General features: G+C 41.0%; 1 protein-coding gene across 9 annotated transcripts in view; it reads right to left on the reverse strand.

The window, feature by feature from the left end:
• Nucleotides 1-24,509, reverse strand: part of WDFY3 (WD repeat and FYVE domain containing 3) — a 194,109-nt gene that overhangs the window by 125,246 nt on the left and 44,354 nt on the right. For all 9 annotated transcript variants that reach the window (XM_082759312.1, XM_082759316.1, XM_082759315.1 and 6 more), the window contains 2 exons: nucleotides 12,319-12,529; nucleotides 6,315-6,438 (listed from right to left, as the gene is read on the reverse strand). In XM_082759312.1, coding sequence (XP_082615438.1) covers nucleotides 6,315-6,438; nucleotides 12,319-12,498 — 304 coding nt within the window. In that variant the 5' untranslated portion in view covers nucleotides 12,499-12,529. The remainder of the gene's footprint in view (nucleotides 1-6,314; nucleotides 6,439-12,318; nucleotides 12,530-24,509) is intronic.

Consider the following 24,509-nt stretch of genomic DNA (forward strand, 5'->3'; position numbering starts at 1 on the left):
AAATGGCGGGGGGGGAAATAACAATCACACAGTATAAATAATACATGAAAAAGTTACTTCTGAAGGGAAGGAGGATTATTTGAACAGTCTAGAGGCATGGTGAGATAAGCAGATTTAGCGTGACATAGTAAATATCATGACAGATTCACATAGAGCATTCCAAATATAGAATGAAACTTGACTAATATGAAGAAAGTAAGACAAAACAAAATTGAATTTAAAAGCTGCCTAAAACAGTGTTGTACACAGAGCAGCATGCATATCGAATCATTAAAAAAAAAAAAAAAACCTTTTGAAATTGTCCTTAACAGAGGGTTGAAGTGTTCCAGCCCTACAATGAACCCTTTTCTCATTCTTCTATTTTACACCCTTCTGTGCACGTTTCACAGGTTTTCCCCACAACCACTTACATTCTGACAGGGGAAGCACTTCTCAGACTCCAGATTTCTCTTCAGTCCAGGAACCATCCTGTGACAACCAAACATTTATATTCCCTGAACACGTTAAATAACAGGAGTTCTCAGTATGTATTTTGGTGTATTTCAGATGCAGACAACGTAGGACTGACTCAGAAACCAGTTTTAGAAAACATGCAAAAAACATTCCAAGGTATCAAATCCCATGTCTGCACACCTTCCAGTGCTGAAACATGAGCAGCTGTTATCAGTCAAAGAGTACGGTACACTCTTATACTTGCCCCATTTCATGCTGTGTGTCTGAGCATCCACAACTGATGGCAGTCAGGAACACCACACCATGTTTCCCAGATTCACAGTTTGAGCTGGGGATGACAGCTCTATGCCATGATAAACGCATCAGTATCTAGAATCTCTCGGGTAGCAGGTTCAGGCATCCACTGAGACAAGAACCCGAGAAGTGCCGGGCCACTCAGCCCATGCTGCAGGGAGCAGCTCTGCCCAGCCCATGCACAGCCACCTCCATGCAGGGGATGGAGGGAACCCAGCACCAATGCTGCTGCACACCTCCAGCTTGCACCAAGTCCTGACATCTCTAACAGAGAGATGGCCCAGCCGATTTGCATTGCCATATGCTCACTTTTGCCCTGGTCATAAATTATGATAGGTCAAATACACTAGGGCACACAGCTGAAATATATACAATACACAAGTTCTGTACTTATTTTAACTTGCAGTAGGGGCGAAGAGGAACCACTTCCATCCAAGGTATGTGTTTTGTAAAATATGAAAAAAAAAAAATAAAGTGTTGCTTCCTTGCCAGCATCAGTAGCCAAAGTTGCCATTAGCAGACACATTTATTCTACCAAGATTGCAACAGTCTCTGCACTTTGTTTAAGCACTCTGTCTTTTTCAGCTGAGAGCCAGATGTACTCAATCCCAAAACCAAGGCTTATTGCAGAAGAGACTAAATTAGAAACAGATGAGTTTGACTGTCCATTCTAGCACAGTGCCATCATGATCTTTTGATTAATTTAAACATGAAATAGCATGTACTTGTTGAAAATCTGGCAGCTAAAACTCTCAACAAAATAGAGACAACTATCTTAATTATAACCTTACCATCTTACAAAACAGGCTCGGTATGACAAAGCAAAGGAAACCATCCATGTATCCTCACAGGGACACTACTCAAGTCACCTGCAAGCCATCACTGTTGTACAGCAAACACCTCAATGTGGAAGATACTCTATCAATTTTAATTTCTTCATTTTTCTTACTGCAAGGTTACATTTGCACTAGAGAAACAGTACAGTTGAAACGGTAGTTGAACACTACAATGGCAATATTAAGAGACTGTTTAAGATAGGGTGCTGGTACAGTTTCTGCTGAATCATCTCATGCTGTTCTAAGAAAACCACTACTGTTTGTCAGGAACAACTAAGACGTGTCCATGATGGCAGACATTCACATAGCTGCTAGCATAAATATTAAAAGTCCCGATAAAAAGTTGTGCTGTGCACTATTATCAAACAGTCAGAAAAAAACAGGTAACATATATAATATCACATTCCCCTCCATAAAGTGCTGACAATAGCATTTACCTCTTCAGAGATAAAAAGCAAACTCGTTTATATTTCTTGTTTTTTGTTATCTAAAAGGGAAGGTCACTTTTAATAATGATTGCAGGGAAATCTTGTCTCTTAAAAACAGGTTTGGTAATTTCATTTACTTAAAACGCAGCACTTGACACCATCAGGAATTTACACTTGGATACCAACAGAGACATTTCCTGCATAGAGCTGTTAGTGAATTTTTTCACTTATGAAAACTTTCTAGGAGATGTAATTACCTACCCTAGCTATTGAGATGCACTATAATTTTGTTTGGTAGGAAAAGGGCATTCTCAATAGGTAAGCACAATTATTTCATCTCTACCATAAAAAGTACTCTAAAACCCCTAGGTTTTCTGCTTCTGAATACTGTAGGGAACATTTGTCTAGATCTGAACGGTTTATCATGGAAGTGCACCAACAATGAATGTTAACAGCCTGTTAACTCAATGTTTACAGAGAGCAAAATGCAACTCCCTGGTCTGGCTAAGAATCACAGCACAACTTCAGTACATGGAGCAACACTAAAGCTAAAATAGTTTTATTGACTGAAGTAATAGCAATCCTGATAACCTAAGAAAAATTATTGCTTTCCTTCTAATAAAGCCATTGGTACTCATTGTATGAAATCTTATAGAAGTATCAAACTATCTTTTTAAGTCACTGTGGCTAAGTTTCCTTGTGGGGGAAGTAAAAAAAAAAAAAAAAAAAGAAAAATTAAAAAAAGAAGAAAGAAAAAATCCTCAAACACAACAACAAGAAAATTTACCTCCAACATCTGAGACTGCAAGGATTAAAATTGGGCTACCTTGGAGAAACTAGGTAGAGATATGATTTAAGTACTATCCAAAAATGGTCATTCTTAACAGAATGCAACTGGCAGGCGGAACAGATGTTCCCCAGGAAAAACAGAAGTTCAAACCAACACCACCATTCTGCCTGCTGGACATTCATTTCCCCTAAATACCCCAAAACTGCGTGCTCTTGTTCCCCCATAAAGGACAGGTTTCATCTACTTTAATCTGTTAGCCATCTGGAATGTTTCCCTGTTAGTCTCTCCACTTAAAATGGAAAAAAATAGAAATAAAACCATTTGTGACTCTTGACTTCAAGCATAATAGTTAGCACAGCCTTTTCTAGCTCACTGTTTCCTTATCTAAATCCACACTGTGAAGCCAGTAGAGAACTGAAAATCACCTAGCAGGCAAAAACTTTATACTGCTCCAAAGACCTCTCCTCTTTCCACATAATAATAATGAGATAATAATAATAATAAAAAGAGAGACAAAGAGGAAAGCCTAAGGCAACATGCCTCCTCACCTCATTGCCCTCTTTTACACAGCTCCCAGCAAGTGGTCAGGGTTCAACACAGAACCAAATCCACCCCTGCCTTTTAATAAACCGAGTGAAACAGAAGCTTAGAAACATTTTCCTAGTGTTGGGGGTGATGGTGCTCATGTGTGGCTCACCGTACTTCCACAGTTTTTTATTCTCTTCTAGGCCTACAGCTCAGTTAAATGTACTGTTTTAGAACCTTAACATATCTGAAACACAGCATCAAGAGACACCTCATGCAAGATACAGCAGCTGTCCACATGCTTTTCTGTTTCCTACTATTACAGGACTCAACCTTGCTCACTCCTCTTTGTTTTTGGCGTGTTGTCCTATTGTGGAACTTCATGTTCCAAACTCTGGGCAGGAAAATTCTAGCTGTCTACTTCTCTCTCTCAGCCCAAATCAAAAGAATGCATGGTCCCTGTGAAGAACTCTATTTCAGTGTATTCACAGTTTTTCTGGATAGCAGCACATCATATTTCCCGGAGAAAGCAGTCTAGGAGGTTTCCGGAAAGCATGGAAGATAGCTTCCTGACGCAGCTGGTTAGTGAGCCTACCAGGGGTGGCACCCCGCTAGACCTTCTCTTCACAAAAAGAGAAGGACTGGTGGAGGATGCGATTGTCGGGAGCTGTCTTGGGCAGAGTGACCACGAAATGGTGGAGTTCACTATTCTTGGCGAGGCCAGGAAGGGGACCAGTAAAACCGCTGTATTGGACTTTCGGAGGGCTGACTTTGAGCTGCTCAGGACAGTAGTTGGTGGAGTCCCTTGGGAGGCGGTTCTGAAGGGCAGAGGGGTCCAGGAAGGCTGGGTGCTCTTCAAGAGGGAAATCTTAAAGGCTCAGGAGTGGTCTGTCCCCACGTGACCAAAGACGAGCTGGCGGGGAAGAAGACCAGCCTGGCTCAACAGAGAATTGTGGCTTGAGCTTAGGAGAAAAAAAGAGGGTTTATAATCTTTGGAAAAGAGGACGGGCCACTCAGAAGGATTATAAGGATGTTGTGAGGTTGTGCGGGGACAAAATTAAAAGGGCCAAAGCTCATCTGGAGCTCAATCTGGCTACTGCCGTTAAAGAAAACAAAAAATGTTTTTATAAATACATCAACACAAAAAGGAGGACTAGGGAGAATCTCCATCCTTTACTGGATGCAGGGGGAAACTTAGTTACAAGAGATGAGGAAAAGGCGGAGGTGCTTAATGCCTTCTTCGCCTCAGACTTTAGCGGCAATACCGGTTGTTCTCTGGATACCCAGTACCCTGAGCTGGTGGAAGGGGATGGGGAGCAGGATGTGGCCCTCACTATCCATGAAGAACTGGTTGGTGACCTGGTAAGGCACTTGAATGTGTGCAAGTCGATGGGGCCAGATGGGATCCACCCGAGGCTACTGAGAGAACTGACAGAGGAGCTGGCCAAGCCACTGTCCATCATTTATCAGCAGTCCTGGCTATCGGGGGAGGTCCCAGTTGACTGGCGGCTAGCAAACCTGACGCCCATCTACAAGAAGGGCCGGAGGGCAGACCTGGGGAACTACAGGCCTGTCAGTTTGACCTCAGTGCCAGGGAAGCTCATGGAGCAGATTATCTTGAGTGTCATCACGCAGCACTTGCAGGGCAAGCAGGTGATCAGGCCCAGTCAGCATGGGTTTATGAAAGGCAGGTCCTGCTTGACGAACTTGATCTCCTTCTATGACAAAGTGACGCACTTGGTGGATGAGGGAAAGGCTGTGGATGTGGTCTACCTTGACTTCAGCAAGGCTTTTGACACCGTCTCCCACAGCATTCTCCTCAAGAAACTGGCTGCTCTTGGCTTGGACTGGCGCACGCTTCGTTGGGTTAGAAACTGGCTGGATAGCCAGGCCCAAAGAGTCGTGGTAAATGGAGTCAAGTCCAGTTGGAGGCCAGTCACTAGTGGCGTTCCCCAGGGCTCAGTGCTGGGGCCGGTCCTCTTTAATATCTTCATCGATGATCTGGGTGAGGGGATCGAGTGCACCCTCAGTAAGTTTGCAGATGACACCAAGTTAGGTGCGTGTGTCGATCTGCTCAAGGGTAGGAAGGCTCTGCAGGAGGATCTGGATAGGCTGGACCGATGGGCTGAGGTCAACTGCATGAAGTTTAACAAGGCCAAGTGCCGGGTCCTCCACCTGGGATGCAATAACCCCAAGCAGAGCTACAGGCTGGGAGATGAGTGGTTGGAGAGCTGCCTGGCAGAGAAGGACCTGGGAGTGATGGCTGATAGTCGGCTGAATATGAGCCAGCAGTGTGCTCAGGTGGCCAGGAAGGCCAACAGCATCCTGGCTTGCATAAGAAACAGTGTGACCAGCAGGGCTAGGGAAGTGATCGTCCCCCTGTACTCAGCTCTGGTGAGGCCGCACCTCGAGTACTGTGTTCAGTTTTGGGCCCCTCGCTACAAGAAGGACATGGAGGTGCTTGAGAGAATCCAGAGAAGGGCAACGAAGCTGGTGAGGGGCCTGGAGAACAAGTCCTACAAGGAGCGGCTGAGGGAGCTGGGCTTGTTCAGCCTGGAAAAAAAGGAGGCTCAGGGGTGACCTTATTGCTCTCTACAGGTACCTTAAAGGAGGCTGTAGTGAGGTGGGGGTTGGTCTGTTCTCCCACGTGCCTGGTGACAGGACGAGGGGGAATGGGCTTAAGTTGCGCTAGGGGAGTTTTAGGTTGGATGTTAGGAAGAACTTCTTTACCGAAAGGGTTGTTAGGCATTGGAACAGGCTGCCCAGGGAAGTGGTGGAGTCACCATCCCTGGAAGTCTTTAAAAGACGTTCAGATGTAGAGCTTAGCGATATGGTTTAGTGGGGACTGTTAGTGTTAGGTCAGAGGTTGGACTCGATGATCTTGAGGTCTCTTTCAACCTAGAAATTCTGTGATTCTGTGATATTCTGACCAATGTGCAATTCACACTGGACATTACACAAACCTCAAACTTGTGCCCCATGCAATACCTGTGGATTTATTTGATGCTCTCCGTCGAATCTCAGTCACCATCAGTCGTGACACTTGAGTAGTAAACTGCAGGAGATCAGAAAATTTTTCTGTCATTGTACTTGGAGGAGCATTTCCAAACACCTAAAACAAGAGGAAAACAGATCAATTAAAAAAAATTGTCCCACTTAAGTGGTTCAATATAAGCTACTACCACCACCTCACTCCCCTGCAGATAATCACTACTGAGATCACATTCTTGTTTTCCTGCTGCATTATTCATCCAGGTACTGCTTCCCACAGTGCATGATGTAAAAATATATTTATAATGGAAATCATGTCAACTTACATGAATGAAGGAGGAAGAGAGCCATGAATTTTCTTGCACGACAAAAAACCTCAAGAGTTGGAAAGAATGAGATTGCACGTAATGGACTAAGGACTAGATTGCACAGTAAATGCTCCCACATGACTTCTGTTTTTAAAAGCAAATGTTTTACTATCTGCTGGACCAAAACATCCTATGGGGTGAACTCCAAGTACAGAGCATGAAACATTCCAGAAGGAACTAGGCAGCAGAACTTCTCTGTTAAGTTTTCCTTGATAAATGGACTATACCAGGAAGCCTCAGAGGTCAGAGCCTTCACATGACCCTATTCTCCTTTCCTGAGATTCTCCTTTAACATAACAGCAGAAGTTAATTACTTGATTTTTTTTTTGATTGTCACTCAATTCTACTAACTTACTCTTTATCATTAAGTATTGATTTGATGACTTAATCATTTACTGAATCACATTTAACTCTGTGATTCAGTAAATGACTCTGAGAAATTAGTTACCTCTACGGTATTGTGCTAAGTTATAGCATGTGATGTGATCTTGAAAGGAATTGTATAGTTGTTGAGGTAATTCACTTCTCATGCAAGACAGCACACAAAAAGGAGTCTCTGCTCACCTGAGGTAGTCCTTTCACTAAAACGGTCTCAGTAAATGATGTTAGACATTAGCATGATGTTAGACATTAATTATTTAAAGAAACATGAAATGCAAATTCAGTTATCAACACTTGTATCATTGCTGAAAAAGAAGAGTAGCCTCCTGAGCACCTGAATAATCTTAATACTTCTCTGTCTGCTAATTTTTTTTCCCCTTTGTGGCTAATTGCATATCCTGCAAGAGGGTCACTGATAAGCCAGGATGTGTACTGGTTAACAATTGTTTTAAAATAAACTTTTTTTTATTAATACGTTATTCATACCTCTCAGAAAGGGAATGCAATCTACAACAGTAGATTAGGACTCAAACTGCTTCACCCTCTCCTCTTACTCTGAACCACCCAGTGTGCTACTTTTGCAATTGTGCTTCTGACACACTTGACAGAGGTCACTTAGTCTAAAGAACTCCAGGAACATACACAACATTAGAGCCTACAGGGATGCAAGGTAACTGCATCACTGAATTACTTTGGAACCACCAAATTACTGAAAAAAAGTAAAAATTGTAAGAATTTAGAAGATAGAATGACCTTTGTCTAAGTTTTACTTCTTACTCTCTTCCTTAGTGTCAGTTGCTCTGGCACATTATTGAGCAGACAAAAATATTTTTCCTGCCTACTTGCATTTCAAAGCCATGTTGAAACAGAGCCAGAAACACAAAAATAAACAGTCGCTTTCCTCACTGTAAAAATAGTTTTCACCAGAAACCAAAGTGTTTCTCACATAGGAAAATGCAATTGGCATTATCAATGAAAAAGGCCAATGGGAGCCCAGAGGCTAGAGGTGGGTGGCTGTTTCAGGCCAAGAAACCTACTGCTCACTGCAATTAAAGAGGAAGCAACGTTCCACATGGAGGCAATCCACAGAGCTCCTGTACCTTTCACAAGACTTGCTTGTATAAGCTATGAGAAGTGCAGAGGCTCCGAGGCATGCCTGTTCACCGCTATAACCTAGCTAAGACTAGCCAGACTGGAGCACACATTGGCCGCTATTAGTTTATCTTCCAAGCTCTCATACTCAGACCACAAAAACAGGTGCTTATAGGCCCACAACCTGTCCTAAGCTTCACAAGGTAGTCAACAGTTAACAGGAAATGCACAGAGCTCACAGTTGCACTGAAGCATCTGCATTGTGCATTGGTATAGTCTTCGATTAAAGGCAGTAAAAACACAGAATAGGATATGAAACGTTTTACCATTGAGTTATCTTTTTAACCACCAAAAGCATGGTTCTTCCAAGAAAAACTAAACAGCTTACCTTATTCATAGGCCACTTATTCTACATTAGAATACATAGCCTCTCCATTCTTCTGTTCACTTTTTTCATATATTGCAAAAGCTTTAGTAAGACACTGGCACCACAATGCATGACACTGCGAGCTGCTTCTGAGAACATTGTTCGCATGCGTGCAGACCTCCAAAAGGAGTCTTCTGAATACTCAAATAGAGGACAACAGAGGACAAGTATTTTCTGAATTATGTATTCATTTAGTTTTTCATTGTTTGGTGATTCAACATCTCACAAGCCTTCCTGAACAATGAGGAAACAAACCCTCTATGTACCCATTCATAAACAGAACTAGCAAGCATGTCTGAGACATGCTGTATCTATAAACAGAAGAGTGATCAAGCTCCTCTGGATTTACTGATTAATAATCCTCATAATAATCAGAGAGAACTGTATTCTACACAAACCTTCAGCCTTCTCTGCCAAATAAATAAGTAGATAGATACACAGACAGACAGAGCAAGCTTAGATGGGAAGCAAAAAAAGCATTGAAAACTCCAGGACAATATGGATATTTAATTAGCTGCCTGCTGCTGGCCATTTGGATGCCTGTGGGAAGCACACGAACTTTGGTCACCCTAACACTCTACTACATTCAGTAAAAATCAGCATTGTAGACTTGGCTTAAGGTAGTAACACACGAAGTACTCCATCTCACTTAAACCTATTAGAAGAAATCATCTACTACGCAATCATCACTACTACGCAAAGTAACTGAGGGATTCAAACTCTAAATTCAAATCAACTTATTAACTGTTAACTTTAAACGTTTGCAGCTAAGCAATATCTTTGAAAAACAAGAATGTTTTATGAAAGCAATGTCTGGCAACATTTTACCATTTCCTTTCAACACAAGTGGGTCTCACAGGAATTTAAATCTCAGAATTTAGTGTGAATCAATACTTATCAGCTTTTCCACTAAACATGTTATTATCTAAGACTTGTGAGAGAAAGAAGTATTTCTCCCCTTCTGCTTCTTTTTCCCAATCCACTTCAGAGCTTGCCTTACTGTGTCTTGTGAGTAGCTAGACTAGCACGATCATTCCAACACAATTCATACCACAGACAGCTGACACTCCAGAAAACATCAGGCTATGTAAGCCAAGAAAGCCACCACAGATCTGGTGTGTAAATCTCAAAAGAAGAAAGTAGCATTAACCAGGAACCTAAACAGGAAACCTGGAAACTGTGGAAGTCAAAATACACAATGACATTGCAATTCCTCAGCCTCTTGAACACAAGACAACAACTAAGCATTTGTACAAAAGTCAAGGAAAAAACACCCAAATAATAGGGACAGATGAAATTTGACTGACCAAGAGAAGTATTTTTTGTTTGTGCTACACTAACTGTTCACAACTGGTAACGGTTATCAGTGACTATAAAGTAAGGGAATGATTGAGCACAAATATACGAGCTTCCATCATCATGCCAAACTAGGATTCAAAATTTATATTAGTTGGAAAATGAAGTGACAATGTCTGATGAGCTTATATTTGTGCCAAGAAGGACAGCTCCTAGAAGATCAGAGATTAAAAATAGAGTTTGAGGATGGTGTTTAAGTTAAAGCCAAGTTAAAGACAAAGTTAAAGGCTGAAGCCAAATGAGGAAACAAGAAGGAAGAGGGAGAGAGACAACCACAGCTAGGATCCAAAAGCAACATATTCCTACAGAGGAACACATCTTCAGCATGAAGTTCGCCTGAGGCAAGAAGGGAACAACAGGCTGTCAAGGATTTAGAGAACTAAGAGCCCATCAACAAAATTTGGTGATGTAGGCAGTGGAGGACAGGCACAGGTAATTTGGGGAAGGAAAAAGTATGAAAAAACAGGTGTAAAATGGGACCTGCGGATTAGCCAAAATGTCCTCCTACAGATCAGAACAGCAGAAGCCATCAAAGAAGTCTAAACAGCATCTGAAACTAGTTAGGCAAGAGCTGATTTTGAGTAGAAATAAGACTTGCAGGTAATGATTTCTTTTTTCTCCAAAATGTTTGATAACAAAGCTGAATGACCAACAGTGAGCAAGAACAAACAGTACAAAGACATAAGACAACTGTAATTAAGATTCAACAGGGTCAAGAAGAAGGACAAAGTATTTCAACAAACCCAGAAACCGGTATTAAGGGTAGAAAAAAAGTGTAGTAATACAGAACAAATTAAAAGCTAAACCTGTTTTTCATCTCAAGTCTAATCAACGTCTAGAGAAAGATTGCTCTGCAGTATTTGTGCTGACTTGCTGCATTAGTTTCCCACAAACCCAGCTCTATCACACATTGTGATTTCGACAACTAAAGCACTACAGAAAATGCAACTAATTACTACTGGGGCAAGGAAAGAACACCACCTGCACCCGCAGATTACCATAGAGCACTGCAGTGCATACAGTGGGTATGCTCTTCAGAATTATCAGCCACCTGTAACCACCAGATGGAGAATTCCCAGTATAACAGCGTCCAAGTAGCATTCATGTTCTCAAGCCAAGAGAACTCCACCGTGCTAATTTGTAAAAAAAAAAAAAAAAAAAAAAAAAAAAAAAAGAGGAAGCGAGCTTACTTCTTTCACCCTGACATGCACAACAGATTACTAGCAGAACCAGCAATAAAACCTTAGGGCAACAGAATAACATTTAGGGGATTTATTCACTGTAGTATGCTGCCTAGTAGTCTGGAAATCCTATTAGTACTATGCCTTAACTAGAATTGCTTTTTCTACACAACATGAAAGTGGTTCAGTGTGCTACACCACCAAAAGCCATACGTTCAACAGAACATAAACCTTGGAAAAGAAAGCTGAATTGGCTTCCCAGGCAAGTTTTTGCCTTTATCCATGATCCCAGTTCTTCACAGTAGCATATACAACCACAATGCCATCATTCAAGAGGAGCTTGAAAAGCAAGCGTTCAGGTCACAGCAGGGAAAAAAAAAAAAAAAAAAAAAAGAAACCTACATTCATGCATTTACTGCTCTTTCAAGAGCCTAAAACCACCACTGAAGTTGTTATGCTCACTGAAGTGGCAGAACAAATGAGTGATATGTGTCAAGAGGATTTAGCTCCTCTTAATACCAATGCCAGCGGCCACAGCCCTGTCTCCAAACAAGTTCTCAGTGCCTGAGCACTAGGGGGTAGTGAAAAATGAATGTCAATGTTCATGCAGCTATTACTTCTCCCCTGAAAAAGGCCCTTGCTCAAGTAGAGCAAATCTGACTCCACATGTAGGGAAAAGGCTACAAGGACAATCAGAAGAGAGAATTTATCATGAGAGGAGATAAAAAATTGTTCAGCTTGCATAGACTTGCAAGAGTTATTTAGAGTCAAGCACAGTGTTGGCACAAAAACAAATGGGTATAAACTTGCTACAAGTAACTTCAGGATAGAAATCACAGTTAAAAGAGGAGAAAAGACCACAGCAGCAGACAACTTCAGCCTGAAAAAGGTCACAAGGGGTACTCTGTTCTCCACAGCCAAGAGATGACTATCAAAACTGCAAGCTCTGCAGAAAAGCTCTCTGGCAGTCCACTTCCTACTGTGGATTTCATCTCAGAAAAGTGAAAATAAAAGGAAATATCCTTAGATGGGTTCATCCACTTGCACAACACTACATGAAGAAAGAGTGAAACAAGTTACAGGATGCCAACAGTACATGTAACTTCTACTATGCTAGAACTGAAGGTCTTGGGAATACAAAATAAGAGCAGTCATTTCCAATAAAGCAAACACCTCTCACAGGTTCTCTAGCTTACCCTGTTGAACACTGGCAACATCATGTACAGTTTTTCCTCCTGTTCTTTCTGGGTCATATGCCGTGGAGGATGACAAAGCTCTGTAAAGAGGCGGCGCAGATGCATTAACCCCAGCGCATTATCCTGGGGGCTACACTCCTCCTGCCGAGGCCGGCCCATGATCCTCTTCACCATATTCATTTTGATTGACTTGCAGAAAGTCCCTCGTATCCTGTTCAGAAATGAAAACAAACTCGCTTAGCACAGCAGATTCAGACACAGCTCCATCAAAACCTTTAAACACATAGCATCCCCTCAGTATGAAGTACCATGCTGCAGTTAACACCATTAGGTAATTCTATATGCTAGGAAATTGATTAGTGTGTGCCTGGAAGATTTCAAGCTGACAAATTCCAGCAGGAAAACGTCCAAGACTCTTCAGCATAAAGCACAATTGATTTCTCTTTAAACATGGCAAAATGCTTTGGTACAGTTTATTAGAATCACTTCTGTGATTCTTCGATGCTCATTCCACAACATTTATGGAAACATTATGTGGATATTGCAAAGTACTCAAAATAACTCTAAAAATTAGTTTCATTTCTATACTTGTAATAGAACGAAACATTCCAACACTCTTGGATATCAGTCATATCAATACAAACACATGCTTCATTTTTTGCCCTAGCTTCTGCACAGTAAATAGACACAGCTGTCATATGGAGCTATCATTGATCTCACACCTCAGCTATCTGGTCTGCAGGAAAACTCCTGTCTTCTTACTCCTGAAGCACAAGAAGCTTGTTTTGAAACATCACACTGATATAATGTAGCATCTGTATGTAGCCCTGTACCGTTCTTCAAAAGAACACAGACTGAGTCTTCGGAATGTGAGGCGGAAGATCGCAAACAAGGAACTCAGAAAAGAATTGAGAGGTTCAGAGCAGGTAAATGGACTGCACACTGCGGCAAAAGGGCCTATTGTTGCACTTAGATTCAAGGGAAGGAGTAAAGGAGAACAGGAAGAAAATTTCATGTCCATACATTAAATTAGGGAGACCAACAATGAAAGGCTCAATCCACAGCCTGTGGATTCGCATATTTGATTAATCATACATACAGCACCAGAGATCACAGTGCAAGGGCACGTACTGTATGAACTTTTAATCTCAAACGTGTCCCATGGGTGAAGTAGATGGATTAGTATCATCACACGTAACCATATAATCTTACCTCTCAACCCTGTTGACAGAGCTTCAGGATCAGAATCCCCAAAGACCCGCAGAGAGTCGCGGGGCCCTGGGAGGCCTGGCTTTACATAAGCAAAGATGCAGTCACTTGTGAATTATAATGTCCACCTCTCTATGGTTAAAGACCATCAGAAACTGAAGAAGGTCAGCAAGAGCTATAAAAATTATTCAAGGGTAGAAAATGCCGTATGGTGAGAAATGTCAAGAACTTGATCTACTGAAATTATTGAAAAGAGTTTACTTTGAAGGGTCAATTATGAAAAGGAGAAGTGATGACAGCAGAGGTACTGTGATTAGAGTAGTGGAGGGAAAAGACCAATTACTAAAGAAATATTAAACTCAGAGATCAAGTCATAGGAAGAGACAGCAGTTGGGAAAAAAAAAAAAAAAAAAAAAACAGGAAAAAATACCAATTACAAACAAAGATAGTGCTTTTAATACTCAAGATAATTAATCACTGATAAGAAGTATTAACAAAAAGAAATAATTTACTTCCTTAAGCCCAGATGAAATACCCTTCTGCAATGTGTTCATAAAACAGCGTTTCACTCAAAGGAAAAACATAAAATAAACAAATCAAGGACTGACGATAAACATCTTACCATAACACAAAATACAGCTTAGGAAACACAAAAAAGAAGTTAAACTTCTCTAATATTCAAGCCAGCAACCAACAGCCCATGCTGGAAATATGCATTGACTTTTCCCATTTCAAGAGAAATGAGATGGAGCTGGCTGTCATCTTGTACTGTATTATCCCTAAGAAATAGTACAAGTAATATGCTTCAGGTCAGGAAGACTCATGCAATTAAAAATGAGGAAACCAAAACTTTTCCTAAACTCTTCAGTCAATGGATACATTATGCTGAAATTGGTGGTGCCTTAATCATTAGGCTGCCTAGTCAAAAGAAACTCGGGGAGCGGCTAATCCTGTGATGTTCGAACCCTTTGTTTGAAAGGGTGTTTGTGTTGAGTCCCTCAGAGACCAGCTCACATCCTTCTCCCCATCAGGTTCTGTCCCCCCAAAGCCGGACACCCTGGATGTAACAGCACAAACAGGAGGAGAGGATTTCGTTCTCAGGAACAGCAGCTCTCTACAGCCTCCCCTCTCCATCCTGATGCCTTCCAGCAAGCCCGCTGCTGTACAGCCATACTCTTCACTACACGGCCCCAACGAGTTCCCCAAATAGATGCTCTGCTTGCAAAGACCCATTGAGTTTGACAGTCTGGCTGTCAAAGTCTTTGACTTCCTTAACATGAGTAATAAGTTGAAGCTAATTTTGAAAGAGCAAACCAAAAAAGCAGAGGCTTCATCACTCAGCATCACATTGATGGGCAGATGGCTTAATCAGGAGGGTTTGAAACAGTTCAACCCACTATACAGACCTTTTGTCACTCCAGCTAAAAGACTATTGCACGTGCATAGCATCATGCTCTCTGTGGGCCAAAATAAGAAACCTGATCAGTAGATTTCTAATATGCACAGAAAAAACAACAATAAAAGTACTGTTCTTGTAAACCACCTGTTTTCTCACAGTGCTAGGAGAAAACTCTCCCATGAGGAGAAATCAAGTGTGCAGTAACACCCCAGCCTGAGAATACTTGAACAACCCGTCCAGTTTCTGCCATTGGCTGTGAGACAGCAGCATGTTTTCATACAAGCAAAGCAGGGCTGACACATCTGAGAAGCCCTCGTGTAGGCCCGTTCGTGATGTTCTTCACTTTTCTCTTGTAAATGTACATGGGAATCATACAAGATGAGCTCATGAGGGTCTCAAGAAGCTTCACTCGAGTTAATGCAAGAGATACCTTGTACCATTCAAAATAGTTTTTCAGTGTTTTCTACTGTTAGCAGAAACTGTTGGACAAGCAGTTGAATAGTAGGCTACATAAGTCATCAACAACTTCCAAAGCATGAAGACTGACACTGTAAGAAAACCAGTATACACAAACATGCAGGATCATGAACACAAGCCCGGGTATGATAATGTACAGGTACCACTATTAGAGCTATCAAAACATTTGTGAAGGAACAAAGTAGACAAACAGAAGCTGCATGAAACGCAGACTTATTTTCACAGTAGTTATTAGAGGTCCCAGCTATGCATCTAGTTCCAAAAGGGTGTTATTTAAATAAGCAGCTAGGTAATTATCTGCTTTGTTATTACAGTCACAAACATTTCTCCAAGCTTTACAGTGGTATTACATCAGTAGCTTAAAAGCATAACAGAAATCAACTGATTTCTTTATAGATTACTATGGGAGGCCCACATAAATTCACACAATCTATCTCAAGGAGGAGAAGCTGAAGGTAAGTCTTGGTGCCAACCATCACAGAAATCCATTATGATCTATCATTTCCATACCTATTATTTCCCTCCACACTCCACCTGCTACTTCTTTCCTCATTTTAAGATTGCCTACCAGCACAGTCGATATTAACGTTCTGAAGATGAATACATACACTGTTACATACACTATTAAAAATGACCTTTTTTGGCCTTTGAAAGAAACAGTGAAGAGGTGTTATAGGCTGGGTACACATTCTTTCAATAGGAACTGAATTGGAATAATAAATCTTCTTTGCATAAAAAAAAGCATTAGCAAAGGGGAAATGAGAAACAGAACTACCTCCCCCTTCTCCGCCCCCCCCCCAAACCAAGTTAGGACACCACAAGGAAAATGATGCACAAGAAAACTGTGTTGCTGATAAGGGGGCCATCAACTCTCCCCAAGCAGCCTGGACTGGCATGCATTCATCTCAGGAATACTGCCTGATGCCTGCTGAACAGGACTTGGCACAAAGCCAGCATGCCAACCCAGTAATAAACATGCTCATTCCTTCACTAAGCTTCTCTTGTTAATCAACTAGTCATGTGATTACAAGAGCAACTTTTTTATTGAGAAATCCTTCTAAAAGGAAAATACCCTCAAACCCCACTCCAGTTTTTTATACTGTAAAGTATTATTAAAAACTGTTCAGGCAAGGATTTGCAAGAACACACTATCATTTCAGGAATTGTTGTTTCTTTTTTTTTTTCCCCTTTTGTACCTAAGTATTTTAAAACGTATCTCCTGCAACATTATGTTATCATGAGAAAGCTGACATTTATGTAAAAAAGCATATTAGGTGCTGAATCCAACCTGAGGAAACACTGTTCTTTTTCTGCAGGTGAAAGAGATCATTTCAGTTCAGGGGTAGTGACCAAACTAGAGAATTCAATGCAGTTTTCTGTTCCCTGAAGAAAGCTCAGATTAGTATTTAAAGATAGAATTCCTTTGTTACCTGCAACATTAAAAACACTATTTTTATAGCCAGTCCAGCCTTTATGCCTTGACATCACTGAACACAAAAATTCTCAGCACTTCAACAGACACCATGTAGAACTTGATACAACTGGTCAGTAAAAAAGACAGATACTAAACACAGACTATCAATGCTCTTTCTAGGTCCATTTCCCAAATTATTAATGATAATGATACATTATAGCAAATGCTGAGAGAATATATTTCCTGTGGTTTGTACCCTCTTGAAGGTTAATGTTTTATGTTCACTGAAAGAGAAGGGCAACAATTAAATAACAGTGATACTTCTGACCTACCCTGCAGGGATGGGGGAAAGCTGTCTCACTAAGAATAAAAATGCATGGTTTTTAGTCCGATGTTTTTTGCTTTCTTGTTTGTTCTAGCATTATTTTAAATTAAAATTAAATTTAGCTGTGTTTTTATACCTCATTTTGTTCTAATAAGAAAGTCAAGTACTCTTTTTTTTCTTTTTTCCTTTTTTTTTTTTTTTCTCTCCTGCGTAGAGCAGAAGAAAAAAAGCATATTTTTTTCCTCCTCTTCCATGAGACACAAGTGTAAGCTTATGCCCAGGAAGACTACATTATCACTGTGTATTCTTGTTCTCAATTAATAAATACAAACACCAAATGAATTCCAGAAATTTAATAAACTATTTCCAAGCTACAAAACTTTTGTTCACCACCCCAAAACATAAATCCTCATTAAGCAAAGTATTAAATGCTACCGCAGCTGAAAACACTATGGTTCTGACTCCACACCACAGCTCTGATTGCCTCAGTTGTCTTTGCTGCTATTTCTCCACACAAACGTCAGGATCTGTAGTGCAGACCCACTACCCATTTCAACACTGTGACTTCAGAAACTTCTTCAACTTGGTTTGAATTGCAAGAGGGCTGGACCAGCATTACCTAACCTGAGAGATGAGTGAAGCACATGCAGAGGCAAGGGATGTAATGAAAACATGGGATGTTGATGGACATCTGGGGATGACTTTTGCTTAATAAAAGAGGAAGGGCATGCAAGGCCATCCTACACAGAGCAAGAAGAGAGCATGAACGAGCAAATAAGCATGTGTGCTTTCCTTCCCTAACAGGAGCACAATTGTAATGTGAGCCTAAAAAAAGGAACCTGGCTTGGGCTGGATGCTGATACGCTTACAGCTGACTTCCTACTCTTGGATCTGTAACCAGAATAGGCACAATTCTTAGTGCTGCTTCTTCTCCAACAAGCTTTTAACAAGACTTAGGATGCCTGTTTTTCTGCTCAGTAATGAATTAATAATCAGGCTGAAGGATTGCAAAAGCCCACTGAACAAACTGCTGCTAAGTTCATAAACAGGCTATTTAGACTAACAACACATCACTTAGCATGTCTTCCTTTGCACTGTTTACTCTACATCCTTTTCATCAAATGAAATACCGTTTTTCACTTCCTCCTGAACTACAACAACTGACTCCAAGAGAAACGGAACTTAATCAGCTATAGGGAACACTTGAATGGGTACAACTAACATTGGTTTAAAACTGGCTTTTGAAAAAGGTCAGGAACATAGCACAAGTAATTGTCACATTTCTGATGCCAAATGGCACATAATAAATAGTACATCAACAAGCAAAAAGAGGTACAGAAAAATCTCATCTTTAAGGCATTTTCGACACACACAGTCCCTCATCTCTTCACAAACCAAGACCAAAAAATACAGCAGAGCTCTAAGACTACCTGAAATTCTCATGTAACTACCAGGTCCTACACAGCTTCATTTGCAAATTTCAGAGTGAAACATCTAAGTAGTTTATCTGCATGTAACACCACATTTGATCGCCATAATCAGTTAGGATTTGCTAGCCATGAAGAAAGCCTGAAATTCCATGCCACAAGCAGCTGCTTGTTCTAGGGCATTTCCTAAGGAGAAAATGGAAAAAAAAATTAAACCATTTATGTTTTTTTTAATTATTATTAATAATAATAATAATAATAATAATAATAATAATAATAATAATAATAATAATAAACACAATTGCCACTGCAGGGCAGAGGACCAAATGAAACTCTACACATCTAAGAGAAACCTGTCTGCTTTAGGAGGTGAGGAATGTTTTTTCCAAGAAAAAAAAAGTCATCAACACTAGTCATTGATTATAATAAAGATCAAAGTATGGACTCTGTACAGGTATTATCCTTACAGGAGAGACCAGTGTTAGCACGTTCAGTTGGCCCACTGACATCCAGGCTCAATGAAGCTTGCCCATGCTTGTGCAAAGACACTCCTGCAGCATTTTTTCCGCTCCTCTGATCTTAGGGTTACAGTACAGTCTCAGGAAGGAAAGCCAGCCCTGGCTTAGTTCAACCAAGTCTGAACTAGTGCCCTGTGCAGAAGTCCTCAGGCCCTTCCAGGAGAGCAAAGGACATTGATAGGGAAACTTAGTAACTGAAGCAACAGAAACCTATACAACACAAAAATACCAGCAAGCAGAGCAAGTGCAAGCTGGCAGGAGCACAGGCACAAAAGATAATGACAAAAATAGGAGATGTTTCTCTACTGCCACTTCTTTTATGGAACACTCATTTAATATTAAAATCATCCCAAATAAGGTAAAGTTTCAGGATAAAGAGTAAAAACTTATGTTTTCAGTAGTCTCATATGGGCAGATGATTAATACAGATAGCTTCTGGAAACTAGAATTTATCAGATTGGTGTTAGCAATTAGTGTTGATTCCCAGCCACACCAGCTTGATGGCAAGACAAAATAAAAACAATCTCGAATTATGCTACGAACCTCTAGAGGTACTGCTATTAACACCTACAGGTGAGAAACTCTGGAAAAGCAACTACTGAAACAACATTCTGGTTGTGAGTCTATACTCAGGGAACTGAAATATCTCAGAAACACTGGCATTTCAGCAAAGAAAAAAATCTGAACTGGAGGAATGAATAGATTGTTCAGTATCAGGACATGACACCTAAAGCATATAAAACAATTACTAAACTGCTTAAATTAACAATGCATACTATTAGTGCTTCCGTTAAGAAGATAACCAGTGGTGATAAACTTTAAGCTATGCAGTGTCAGGCAAAGTGTACTAAATATTATAATAATCAGTATATTATAATGATCAGTAACAACTGCTAAAAAAAAAAAAACTAAAACTGAATGCACTATTTGTTTTCTCAGTATTTTTGGTGGGCAAGTTTTAATTAATGAGCTCTCTCCACATTCCATAGTAAAATGTCTTGAGCATCTTTGAACACTTGTTTCTTCTGTCTTGTTTTCCAAAGCAATGAATAAACTGATTAGCATTAATTGGATGAACAGAATGCCAGTTACAGCCTGTCAGGAATAGAGCAGAACTGAAATTTTACTTTGCCAACCTGAACCGCATGGCAATAACTCAGGTGTGTTGATCAGAAGATGAAATGCTGCTAAGAAGCCCTTGAGAAGGGGTGGCAGAGTGGGAGAACAGAACAGCAACAGTGAAAAAAAAAAAAAAAACATGAGGGCAAAATAACCTGGAATTTGAAGAGAAACCTGTGTGCTTGGTTAGCATCCAGACATCAACCAAGGCACAAATGAAAAATGTTTACTGCTAATGCAAGAGCCATGCTCCACAATGGGTGAAGTAGCAAAGCCTTCCCTGAAAAGTTATTCTACCAGAATCAACAAAGAGCCGTTATTAGGAACAGGGATGAATACTCTGGCCTACTTCACTTTGCAAGCAACAGAGGGAGATGGGGAAGGAAACCTGTGAACTGCGAGCAAAGGGCAGGCTGTTACAGCTAAGCAATGAGGCCATATTCTAAACGTGGTGGTCCCATACAGCCTGTTCAGTAATCACAACAGTGAATATAACCACAGGACGGATACATTTCACTAAATAGTCCACCAGATGTTTTAAGCAGAGGAGGCTATTACACAAAATGGGCAAATTCTGTTTTCTTTCCCCCCAAGAGCAACCTAAAGCATCAACTATCTCTAGGATCCTAACAGGATTTTACATTCCAAAAGAACATTTTTTTTTCTGCCTTTAGGAAATCTTCACATGAAGGAACACCAAGTGGAAGCTTGCTGTCTGTGAAAACTGCCTTGATAAAGCTGCCTGCATCTAATAACCTGGAAAAGAGATGCAATAAAGTCATCCTACTGGCATGTGAATGACTGGTGCAACACGATTCAACTCTCTACTACAATAGTCAGAAAAAGTGCATCAGAAAGAGCAAAGCATCAAGGAGGGGGAGACAAACCCTCAGCCCTCCCAAAATCAGCATTAAAATCCTGGTCACAAACACTTGCTTATTTCTGAAGTGAGAGGAACTAAACAAAGGTGAATGACCACAGCTTCTCTTAAGCTGCATGGTCAGACCCATTTCTGAAGCCTCTTGTGGAGTGAGGAGCAAAGACCAAACAACAGGTGGCAAGTCTTTCCTTACAGAAAGCAGCTCGGGCTCCTCACAAACTCGCCAGAGCCTCTGCTGCTCCCTGACTGACAGGCTGAGCCTGTAGGAGGGATGCCAGGCTCACAGAGCGGTGCCGGGATGGAAATCACGGAATCACAGAATCATCTAGGTTGGAAGAGACCTCCAAGATCATCGAGTCCAACCTCTGACCTAACACTAACCAGATTTAGAGCTTAGCTCTAAATCTAAATGTCTTTTAAAGACCTCCAGGGATGGTGACTCAACCACTTCCCTGGCCAGCCCATTCCAATGCCTAACAACCCTTTCAGTAAAGAAGCTTTTCCTAATATGCAACCTAAACCTCCCCTGGCAGAAATTTGCAAGTTCCCCCCCGCAACAGTCTACAATTACTGGCAAATTCTCTGAACTTACAAAGGAAGAACTGATAAGCACCTTTTACTGGCATCTATCTGCTTATAACTATCAGCTTTTCTCCACTGAATAAGCATCAGGATAATATTAACATTACCCATCTCTCTATCTTTGCAAATTACAATGGAAATGCCAAACCACAAAAGTAAGACAAACCAAAATAACCTACCCCTAAACAAAACCAAACCAAAAGAAAAATACAATTGCAGATGGCTTTTCACATAGAAAGGCATGTGAGATGCCTTGCCATCTTCTGTTCATGACAACCTCCCCAAGAGTCTCCGGACTCTAATAAAGCATGAAGTGATCCAAAGTCTTATCGTTCCATGATATCATGTTCCTTAAAAAATGTAATCTGAAGACCACATTGTTCTTCCTTTAAAAAGATGACCACTGAATGATACAGAAATTTATATATGATGATGAAGATTCTTAAAATATGGGCATATTGCAGGACACGGCTCTTCTGAGCTAGTGTACCACATCAGAGCCACAAGACTCCAGTCCCCCATATGTCCAAGTGCCACCTAAGCGATTAAACAGCTACAAGTAATTAAATAATCTGCAATGCAGATTAAAAACTGCAGACCCGTAAAGCAATACTAATTGCTCAGTAAATGCATTCTTCAGGTTCTCCCCCGTTCTTCATTTGAGTACTTAGCACTGCTGAAATTGGTTTCTGGTATTCACTTGCAGACTGGCTAAATGGCAGAAGGGGACACAGATATTCTTGGGCAATAATGTTGGTCTCTCTCATACAGAGAGAAAACAGCAACATAATCTCAAAACATTCCTGCTTATCTAATTTCTTTATCACAGAATCACAGAATTTCTAGGTTGAAAGAGACCTCAAGATCATCGAGTCCAACCTCTGACCTAACACTAACAGTCCTCCACTAAACCATGTCACTAAGCTCTACATCTAAACGTCTTTTAAAGACTTCCAGGGATGGTGACTCCACCACTTCCCTGGGCAGCCTGTTCCAATGCCTAACAACCCTTTCAGTAAAGAAGTTCTTCCTAACATCCAACCTAAAACTCCCCTAGCGCAACTTAAGCCCATTCCCCCTCGTCCTGTCACCAGGCATGTGGGAGAACAGGCCAACCCCCACCTCACTACAGCCTCCCTTGAGGTACCTGTAGAGAGCAATAAGGTCACCCCTGAGCCTCCTTTTTTTCCAGGCTGAACAAGCCCAGCTCCCTCAGCCGCTCCTCGTAGGACTTGTTCTCCAGACCCCTCACCAGCTTCGTTGCCCTTCTCTGGACTCGCTTGAGCACCTCCATGTACTTCTATGCCCTTTATGCCAGCACTAATGAGTTGGTATACATACTATTTACCATAACTACTTTCAACACTATTTTTCTTATCCTCTCCTTTCCCCATGTTCTTCTCCTGGTTAGCAATAGTGCAAAAATTGGAGTTGCATTTCACAGTAAATAAATGCTTTCTTGAGAAAAGTTTAAGAAATACGCCACAAGATAAAATAGGACAGCTAAGAATCCCAAAAGAGTGAGATTCTTTTGAATAAAGAAAAAAGCAAGCCTACTGCAAGCAGATATAGACAAGTTACTATTGTAATATGATGTTTTTCTCCAACACTGTTTCATTTCTAAGAAGTGTCCAACAGAAGCTGATTACAAATCCTCACAGCAGGACTACTGCACTTGAGAACAGCAGCTTGTATTGGCTGCATTTTGAAAACTCTTCACATGACCAACTTAAAGACAGTATTTTCTTTCTGAGATAGAACACTAGGTCTAATTTACCTGTTTTTCACTTACTTCTTAACAGTCAACAGCCTAAACAGCTAAAAATTATGCACAGCTAGTTAAATATGCATCACTGTACTTGGACTGGATCTCAGCTTGTAGTTAATTTCAGTTTCTCTTTATACAAGTATGGACAACTCCAGAAGAGACTGGCAACAAGAGATAAAGCTTACCAGCAGCACTTCATGTAATTACATGTTAGTTGGGGATGAGGTGGGTATGTGGGGGGTGTTAATGCCAACAAATGCCAGTAGCTTGTATTTGTTCAGTCTTTCCCTACCTGGACTTCTTCACACTGAGCACAAGCATCTCAGCTTTGGGATCCTCTCCTCCAAAGGCATGAGGTGCAGGGGACAGGATGCTCTGCTGCGGGCCCCCCATGAGCCCCCTGGCTCATGGCTGGGTGACACCTGCCTGCGAGCACAGGGCTCTGCCACCACATAATGGGCGCTGCATGGACGGGCAGAAACAGGCTTCCTCCGCTCGCCTCCATCCTGTCATGGCCACCTTCGGGAGCAGAGGCAGCAGCAGCAGGAGCCGCACAAGGGCAGAAGGACAGCACTCCTGGCCGGGAAACACGCCGCAGATGAGAACCATGCACCACAGCTTGCAAGCCCATCTGTACGGCAGCATTGCCTCCCCTTTTCCTCATCCCCAAGTAAAGGAAAGTTACTGAAATAGCAGTTAAAATAAACTGATTTATTTTGGAAAAAATAAAACAAGTAAGATGGTGTGTAATTTCTTGTTTTGAATTCAATTTTCTATATTTATTTATGCACTTACTATTCCAGCTTGCAATACTACTTGTATGCACAGCATCAATAACTATGCAGCAGCTGATTTAGACTAACACTGACAATTTTTGTGCTTTTTAATAAAAAAAAATATTAATTCAGGTGTTATCATTTCCCAGAGAAATGCACATATCAATATGTTTACTCATGTAATGTCTCCCCACTTTACCTGCTCATTCCTCCAATAATAACCTCAGGTACAGAAAGTAAATTAGGGCAGAAGCCACAGCTTCCTGAAAACACTCTTCCAGTCACTGGATATCCATC

Source organism: Aythya marila, assembly GCF_965140915.1.
Source record: "Aythya marila genome assembly, chromosome: 4".
Classification (NCBI taxonomy): domain Eukaryota; kingdom Metazoa; phylum Chordata; class Aves; order Anseriformes; family Anatidae; genus Aythya; species Aythya marila.